Source organism: Aethalodelphis obliquidens, unplaced genomic scaffold, assembly GCF_003676395.1.
Source record: "Aethalodelphis obliquidens isolate GAN/ISIS:26980383/991018 unplaced genomic scaffold, ASM367639v1 scaffold10, whole genome shotgun sequence".
NCBI classification, from domain to species: domain Eukaryota; kingdom Metazoa; phylum Chordata; class Mammalia; order Artiodactyla; family Delphinidae; genus Aethalodelphis; species Aethalodelphis obliquidens.
Genome location: NW_020837954.1, coordinates 26610296 through 26620021, shown reverse-complemented (window position 1 = coordinate 26620021; position 9726 = coordinate 26610296). Strand labels below are relative to the sequence as shown.

General features: G+C 43.2%; 1 protein-coding gene across 2 annotated transcripts in view; it reads left to right on the top strand.

Moving 5' to 3' along the window:
• NID2 (nidogen 2) overlaps window positions 1–9726 on the top strand; it is a 78856-nt gene that overhangs the window by 11184 nt on the left and 57946 nt on the right. For both annotated transcript variants that reach the window (XM_027111236.1, XM_027111235.1), the window contains exon 4: window positions 6076–6788. In XM_027111236.1, coding sequence (XP_026967037.1) covers window positions 6076–6788 — 713 coding nt within the window. The remainder of the gene's footprint in view (window positions 1–6075; window positions 6789–9726) is intronic.

Genomic DNA, 9726 nt, shown 5'->3' with positions numbered 1-9726 from the left:
GTGTGTGTGTGTGTGTGTGTGTGTGTGTGTGTGTGTGTGTGTGTGTGAGCACAGCCAGTGAGGCTTGCTATGGAAACCATTGCCCTTGGAACCACATAAAAACACCCAGTAATACAACTGCCCAGGTTGAGGTTTTTCCAGGTTAATCGTTTCACAGCTGGAGACGTTGTGAGTTAGTCTTTTGGACAGATAGGTGTTAAAAGTTAAGAGTAGTGTAATTTGGGGAAAAAAAGGAAAACCAAACAAACAGATTGGTAGATTTTTGGAAGTCTCAGGATTTCTCAGTGGCTTCATTATCTGAAATCGTCCTGAGGGTTTTCTATGCAATGCCTGGGACCAAGCACATTCCTTAGTCCCATCACATAAGCTCACTCTGCTCGTCCGCATCGTGCCCAGTATCTGGGTTAGCACCTGTTGATATTTAATAATTTCCAGGCTCTAAAGAAAATCTCTGCTTTTATCCCTTCCCTGAATACTGGTCTAGAAGGCAGACAGAGAATACTTTGGTTACCTGGCCTCCCTTGACTCCTCTAAGTTTCGTTACATGATTCCTGGGTATTGGAACATCTTACACTTTTGCATGCCATCTGCTTTACTCAGAGACCAGAGAGCGGGCCCTACAACCAAATAGGGTTACTGAGAGCTGACATTTATTGAGAGCTTACTGTATGCCAACATTGTGCTACACACTTTCCAGAAGTTCTCTTAATTAAAACTCAACAAGAATCTCAGGGGGAAAGTTCTTCTCTTTTCTCAATGTGACACATGAGCTTAGGGAAGTTAAATTGCCTATAATCTCAAAGTTATGAAGTGGCAAAGCCAAAATTCAACCACAAGTCTGGAGCTCTGAACTACTTATTTTATGCTGAATCCTGGCCTGCTTTCCCCTTCTCATGACTCATGTCGGACATCTTTTGAGCTCCACCAAGGTTGCCTTTTTAGTCTTGACTCTGGAGAAAACTTAGCTCCTTATTCTTTCTCCCCTGGTTCCACCCTCCTCTTCTACTCTGGAGCCATAGGTTCTCTGCCTCTCAGACATTATCGAGAGCTCACCATGGGGCAAGAGCTGGAAAGAGAAAGATGTCTAAGGCCCAGGCCCTGCACGCAAGCAACCTGCACTCTCCTAGAGTAGACAGACAAACAACAGTTCCAGAGCATGGGAGTAAGTGCTAACACCTCCTCAGGGTACAGGAGGCAGTGAGGGCTGAAAAGCCAGAGGGAAAAAGCAGACGTGTTCCCCCACCATAGCCGTAATGGCCTCTAAGAACTCACACAGACACACGCACGCACACACGTACACACATACACCACTTCCATTTACCTCCCTCCATGCCTACCTCATCTTTGTCTTTCATGCTTCATAGAAACCTCTGAGTTGCTTGATTGAAAGTGGAAGATATGGGGCCAAAATGACCGTCAGAGGAATTTTTCTTTAGTAGAATCTGTACTTAGTATAAAAACTAAAATAGGGCTTCCCTGGTGGCGCAGTGGTTGAGAGTCCGCCTGCCGATGCAGGGGACACGGGTTTGTGCCCTGGTCCGGGAAGATCCCACATGCCGCGGAGTGGCTGGGCACGTGAGCCATGGCTCCTGAGCCTGTGCGTCCGGAGCCTGTGCTCCGCAACGGGAGAGGCCACAAAAATGAGTGGCCCGCGTACCACAAAAAACAAACAAACAAACAAACAAACAAAACTAAAATAAAGTACAAACAATGCTGAGAAATGTGAAAAGTAAAAATTACCCATTCTAACTACTTCAAGTGATAACCATTATTAACAGTCATTAGGTTTATGCAAAACCTTTTTCAAAACCAAAATGGTTCTTTTGTTATACATATGGCATCTTCCCACTTGCTGTCTATGGGTGTCTTTCAGTAAGATATCTGTTATATTATTATTTGAACGCTATAAAACATGGCATCATATATAGCCTGTATTATTAAGACAATAACTTATTGATGAACATTTAACTTATTTCTGGTTTTTCCTTTTATAATTATTGTTTCCGTAAACAAAATAATACACATTGCTCAGATGCTCATTTGTCTTCAACATAAATTCTTGAAAGTAGAATTGCTGAGGAAGGATATATGCATTGTAACATTTTAATGTATGCTAACCAACTGCCCTTCAGAAACCCTGCACCAACTTACATTCTCACCAGTAAGGAGGGCTGTGATCAACAGCGTCTGTTTCCTACAAGCTTCTAATCTTTCTAGTATTTGTGAATCTGATAGGTGTAAAATGTTCATATTTTCACTGTAATTTCTTTGATTACTAATAAAACTGAACACCTCTTCATATGGTTAATAGCCATTTCTTCGCTATTTTCTATTGAGGTTTACAAAGACCTTTAACAAATAAGAAAAAACCTAGTAAAGATATTTGCTCTCAAATGCTGTGAATATTTTTATCCAGTTGTTCATCTTTAAAGTTAGTTATGATCTAGAAGGTGTAAGTTTAGGGTTGTCAAAGTTATTGACCTTTTCCTTTATGATTTCAGGTCTTGGTATTATTCTTAGAAAAGCCTTCTCTACCTCCAAATTATAGAAATGTTCCTCAGTTTAATCTTCTATTTTACATTTATTTATTTATTTATTTATTTATCTGATATGTGTGTGTGTGTGTGTGTGTGTGTTTTATTGAAGTATAGTTGATTTACAATGTTGTATTAGTTTCAGGTGTACAGCAAAGTGATTCAGATTTTTTTTTTCGAATTCTTTGCCATTATAGGGTATTACAAGGTACTGAATATAGTTCCCTGTGCTATACAGTAGGTCCTTATTGGTTATCTATTTTATATATAGTAGTGTGTATATGTTAATCTCAAACTTCTAATTTATCCCTCCCCGCCTTTCCCCTTTGGTAACCATAAGTTTGTTTTCTATGTCTGTGGGTCTGTTTCTATTTTGTAAACAAGTTCATTTGTATCACTGTTTTTATATTCCACATATAAGTGATATCATGGGATATTTGTCTTTCTTTGCCTGGCTTACTTCACTTAGTATGATAATCTCTAGGTCCATCCATGTTGCTGCAAATGGCATTATTTAATTCTTTTTTATGGTTGAGTAATATTCCATTGTATATATGTACCACATCTTCTTTATCCGTTCATCTGTCAATGGATATTTGTGTTGGTTCCATGTCTTGGCTATTGTAAATAGTGCTGCAATGAACACTGGGGTTCATGTATCTTTTTGAATTATAGTTTTCTCCGAATATATGCCCAGGAGTGAGTGGGATTGCAGGATCATATGGTAGCTCTATTTTTAGTTTTTTAAGGAACCTCCATACTGTTTTCCATAGTGGCTGTTATCAATTTACATTCCCACCAACAGTATAGGAGGGTTCCTTTTTCTCCACACCCTCTCCAGCATTCATTAGTTAAAATTTCAAAAATATGCAGAAAAGTGGAGGGAGTCATCTAGACTTACAAACTGTTGACATTTTGCCATATTCATCATTTTTTTTCTTTTTTGCATAAGTAATTTAAAGTAAGTGACACACAGCATGCCATTCACTCCTCAATGCTTCAGTATGCATCTCTAAAAAATAAAGTTATTCTCCTAGTCAATGGAATTGTTGGGCTTCCCTGGTGGCGCAGTGGTTGAGAGTCCACCTGCCGATGCAGAGGACACGGGTTCGTGCCCCGGTCTGGGAAGATCCCACATGCCACGGAGCGGCTGGGCCCATGAGCCATGGCCGCTGGGCCTGCGCATCCAGAGCCTGTTCTCCGCAACGGGAGAGGCCACAACAGTGAAAGGCCCACGTAGTGCAAAAAAAAAAAAAAAAAAAACCACAATGGAATTGTTGTCTTCCTCAAACTTGTCTCATAATTATAAGCTCAGAGGTCATAAATTGTATAATTCATAGTGTGTTTGTCATAACTCTTCTTCTGCACATTTAAATATGAATGTACACATTTGTATTTTTTGAGATTATACTTTTCTATCTCCTGGAAGACAGTAGTTACTAAGTACTTATTACATGCAGGGCCCCATGCTGAACATTTTATGTGATTTTCTAACTTAATCCTCCTAACAACCCAGGGAGGAAGGCACTGTCCTCTCATTTTGTAGCCTTGTTTTCCTTTCTAGGAAATAAATTAAGTTCTTTCTGTCGCTAAGCTTTCCAAATGACCTTGGATTTTAGGATAAACTCAAACTGGCTGCTTTCTCATCATGCCCAATGACAAAAGCTAGGGTAGTGATTTATCTTTAATCAGAAGATCATTTTATTTAGCTTTTATCTGTCATAATTTGTATTTTCCTACTCTTTTAAGCTTTTATAGTTTTCTGTTTCTGACTTCAAGAAGAAATTTCACAGCTACAACACCTCTGATGTGATAATAAACTCCACATCCTCAGATCTTCAGAATTCTCTCTTATCTTCTTCAGGGTTCCTTGCTTGCTTGCCAAAAAGCACTGGCATTAATTCTTAGAACCTATCAAGTCTACATAACATACCGCACAAAGGATCACAGTTTTGCTTTCTACGCTCCTGTTTCCCTGAACTAATTACAACAGCAGCAGTGGCAACAGCAACAATACGCAAGGGGGTGGGGATTGATTGATTGATTCTTGGAGTTGTGTTAAAAATATTATTGCTATAGAAATCCACAGGAATATGATGAGTACCAACCCAAATGAGCAAAAGTCTCTTGCCCTTATATGACTCAGTGAATTTCCTGTTGTCTTATTAGTCATTAACTGATTTCTCATGGACTGACTTTTGAGGAAATCCCACAGCATGAGAGACTTAGAGCCTGGTGTTTGGGCCATATGCCAGAGAGTACAGAAATGGGTGTATTCAAGCCAGCCAGACCCTTTGTTCCTTCAGGTTTTTTCTTATTTGTTTGAAATTGTGTATGGGGTTGTCCTCTTTGGAATGTATCACTGACTAAAGTAATGGATCGCTGGGATATTTGGAAGGCTGAATGGAGCCCGTGTTCTTTTCTAGTGAGGGAAACGCGTGAGCTCCCTGGCTCCAGATGTTTCTGGATACCTCTCACCCGTGACCCGTGGCAGTTTGATTAACTTGCTTTCTTATGTTCCCCTTAATTTTGTTCTACATTGGCTCAACATTTTTGAGACTTAGGCATTTCTATTCCTTTGAATTTTTGGACATGGGTTCACCAGTCTCTGTGAATTAGTTGATTGATTAATCCACATGACTAAACTGCAAAATGTCTCTAACATTCTGTAACGTGGAGTAAGATAATTAGGATGTGCTCTGACTAGTGTATTAGTTTTCTGACGTAATGTGGATGTTCAGAACACGGGCTTCGGTGGTAGTGTTGAGTTCAAGTCCAAGCTCTGTCAGTTATTAATTGTGCAACCTTAAGACGATTAATCTCTCTAAACCTGTTTTTTCCTCTGAAAAATCGGTCATGATCACTGCCCCTACCTTGCAAGTTGTGTTGAAGAATGTTTAACACTTGGCATGTAACTAACTCTCAAATAAAAAATATTGTTTAAGGGTTTGGCAAAAATGTTTAAGCATATGTTTTCTTGAGTTTGTTAAAAGTAGAGGAAGGATAGGGCTTCCCTGGTGGTGCAGTGGTTGAGAGTCCACCTGCCGATGCAGGGGACATGGGTTTGTGCCCGGGTCCGGGAAGATCCCACATACCGCGGAGCGGCTGGGCCCGTGAGCCGTGGCCACTGAGCCTGCGTGTCCGCAGCCTGTGCTCCGCAGCGGGAGAGGCCTGCATACCGAAAAAACAAAATAAATTAAAAAAAATAAAAGTAGAGGAAGGATAAAATATTCCCACATTCCCTATTTGTTTTCAAATAGCCATTTAGATAAGACATGTAGAGCAGAATTCTGATTTGAGGGTCTGGCCTTCGGTAGACACATGGCCTTTGAAACCCATTGTTAAATAAGAGGTAGTTTACATCAAAATTCCAGTATGATCTTCAGTTACCGTGTAAGTCTGGTTTTATTTGGGTTTCCTGCCAGTGAAAACTCTGAATCTGATCTTAATAGTCCTTCAGTTTTAAAATAAATCGCTCGCCTTTGTGGGAAGGTGGTGGATGGACACTTTTGTGACAAAGTCCTGTTTCCGTTTTATTTAGACACAGCAACCTGGGGATTCCTGGAGTGTGGGCTTTTCATATCGGCAGCACCTCCCCATTGGATAATGTCAGGCCAGCGACAGTTGGAGGAGACCTTTCCAAAGCCCACCCTCCGGCTCCCCTGGGACATTCCTTCAGCCGCGCTGCGGCCCTGGAGGGTGACTACACTGAGGACAACTTGGATTATTATGATGAGAATGAGGAGGACGTCGAATACCCCTCCCCTGCTGAACCAGAGGAAGCGTCGAATGGCCACAGCACAGTCGATGTTTCCTTCCACCCGAAAGCTGATTCGAGGCCGCTAGGAGGTGGGGTCCCTCCGCCAGATTCTGACCTGGCCTCCCCTTTGCCACGTCCAACATCTAGGGATGGGCCTGAAACAGACTCTGCCACCTTGAACCCTCAAACCAAAGAGGGGAGACCTCAGGGGGAGATAGATGCCCTGGATTTAAAAGGCCGAGTCGAGTCTTCTGAACAGCCAGGGACCACAGTCCCTGCTCCACCAGAGACTGGAGGTTCACTGGATCCTTCCCAGCAAGCCCCGCCTCCCTACCCAGATGGACGGGCACAGCCTGCAGACAGGGATGTTCCTCCAGCCCATCCAGGAGGAGAGGCCGTTCTTCCAAATTACCCCGGGCCGGATCACACTCCACCCCTGGGTCGCAGGAGGCAAGTGGTCGGAGTGGAGGACGACATCAGTTCCAACACCGAGGGTAAGTGGGTTTGAACCCTGGGTGCTAAAGAATTCATTGAAAAAATGCTGATCTTCCAGAGAGTCGTGAATTTTCTCTCAAGCGAGTTGAGGAAGAGTTTCGCAAAAAGAGGCTTGGGACTGATTTCTAAAACCCATTGTTTCAGGAGATGGAGTATCTTTCCTTTGCCAAAGAAATCTTGGCAGGCAAATTCTGTTTGGAATCTCTTGACCGTTACTAATGTTTTATTTATTTATTTATTTATTTTTAAAATGGGCCTCACGAATCCCGTGGGGAAGGACTGGGGTTGCGCGTGCCAGCTGTGCTCTCACGTGGAATGAAGTTATTTCAGTTTGAAAGTTCAGCAAAGGTAAAGAAGCGTTTTGAGGCTTCGCACACATTACGGTACTGGAGGGCTTCAGGCTTTAGTTTCAAGCAGCGAGTTGTGCTGGCTCGGATGAACATTCCGGCTTCTTCCTCTGTGATGGGATGACCCCGGTGCTCCCCTTGCTTAGAGACACGGCGGTGGGCTGTGGGAGAGGGGACCCCTGGGGAGAGAAAACTGCGAACCACCTGTGTCTTGTCATTTCTGGTTCACGGCTGTGCAGCTGTGCTAGTCAGCTCCCCGGAGCCTTGCCCTCATTTCATGACTCGCTGACCAGAGCGAGGGGCCAGCAGAGAAATGCCCAGGGGAGGTGACGGTTAATTAATACAGACACGGAGCCCATGTCACCTTCTTTTGAAGGCGAGACTTGTCATGTCAGCTCTTTCTTCCCAGTCAGGGATGTAAACACCTGAATGGGAAACTGGCCACGGATTCATCCCGTTTGTTCCAGGGACTGCTCATCTGACCTCTGACAGGAGGAGAGAGGTCAGAGGTGAAAGCATTCTTTAGGACCTTTGTTTTTTTTCCTTCACCTTTTCTGTTTCCCATACTTTTTATGGTAAAACAGGTTGACCTAGCAGAGGGTCTTCCAGGTGGCTCTGCTGTGGTCCTGATCTGCAAGAATTTGCTTGAAGAAGCCCTTCTTTCAGGAGAGGTGAAACTGTTTTGTGACTGAGGCAGCATCGTGTAATGATTAGAGGGAGAACGTTGGTGTAGGTTTGAATCCTGGCTGTCACGCTGTCCGGGTGACACTTGATGTAGCGCCCAAGCCTCCAGTTTCTCCTAAATTTGTCGAGAGGATTAAAAGAGATCACGAAGTTCTTAGGCCAGCGTCTGTACTAGTTGGATCTTAATAAATGGTGGCTGCTGTTACTAATTATAGAGGATTTAAAGCAGTGGGAATGGGGGTGGGGTAGTAGAGAATGAAGAGTGGGCTTGTTAAATATTTGTGCCTTAATTTGTGCCTAAGGACCACGTTTCTCTCAAGTTGAGGATGTGAAGTTTATTGGAAGGCTTCAGAACCTTCACACCCTTCTGATAGTCTCCTGAATTTTCAGCATAAGTGCCATCTATCTAAACAAAATGTAAAGCCAAGTATCAAAGACACTTTGATCAAAGAGATTTTTGAGGTAAAGATGTGCTCCTATGTGGTCTTTTCATTTGTGGGTTGTGATTTCCTGCTCTGGGAAGAGCTTGGAATATTAGAAAGCAGATCCCTGGGGTGAGTTGTTAAAGGGTTAAGAAGAAGGGGCTGCACATCCTGCTTTGAACTGTGAGGGGCTGGATAAGCTCAAATAGCTGTAGGGGTCCAGGGAACTGGCCATAGAGAAAAACAGGCAGCAGCGAGAACCCTCGCGGGGCATGGCTATGATACTTATCAGCTGCTGGATGACGTCTACCACTGACATCTTAGAAATGGCAAAACGCCTTCGAAACAGCTGGTTAATACAGTGAAACATTTAGGAAAATAAATCTAACTAGAAGTTTTTGAAACTAGAAAAAAAAAGTCAACCACCGTATTAGCAGACAGGGAAAGCTTTAAAACTTGAAAGCAGAAAGGGAAAAATAGGTGAACCTCTGGTTTCACCTCAGGCTGTAGGAAGACTCGGTATCCACGGGGAATTTGTTCCAGGATCCCCCCCGCAGATACCAAAATCTCTTGATGCTCAAGCCCCTTAGTCAGCCCTCCGTATCCACGGTTCTGCATCCTCAGGCCCCCCCACCTGCAGGTTCCCCTAACCGCAGATCCTTGACATTGCACAGGATCCGCCGTTCCTCGAATCCGCGGAGATACCGGGGAGCTGACCGTATAGAACCATGCAATTGTTAATTACTTGGTTTTTCTTGGCAGTGAACTTTGTTTTTTCAAACAAAACACTGGCATCCCAGAGGTCCATCAGGCAAAAGTGGACTCCCTCTGGGAAAGCCAGTGGGCGGGGTGGCAGAGACTCACACCAAAGAGCGCCTGCTAACTGTCCAGCCTCAAGCCATCTTGACCAGCTTTTCCTACTGATGCAGTGGAGGAGTGTGGATTTTGGTGTTTGATGGAGTTGAGCTTGATTCCCAGCTCTGCCATGTGGTTTGGGATAAGACATTTTCCCTGTTTGACTCTCATTTTCTTCAGCTATAAAATGGAGATAACGTAGACCTCATCAAAGAGTCACGAGAATTAAAATTGGGCATGGAAGCACCGTGCCCAATAAATTTTAGTTTCCCCTTGAAGCCTCATAGTAGGCAGCTTGGTAAACCAAGAAATTAAAATTTAAAGCCCTCCCCCAAATATCTCTCCCTTCTCTTTAAAATTTTTTTTTCCCTCTTAGGAACTCTTTTTATAGACTTTTTATTGAGAAATCTAGATTCTTTTAAGATCATGTCCACACCAGGCAAGAATGTCCCAATTTCACTCTAGTTCTAGCCTCGAGCGTATTATTTGCTTTGTTCTGTTTTCATAGACCACAGAACCGGCAGTAAATTGGATGCACAAGCTTTCTCTGCCTCAGGGGTCTTACTTCTCCAAGCAGCTCTGGAAGCTTGTTGTCAAACCAAAAGTTACCTGAGCACCTACCATGTGCC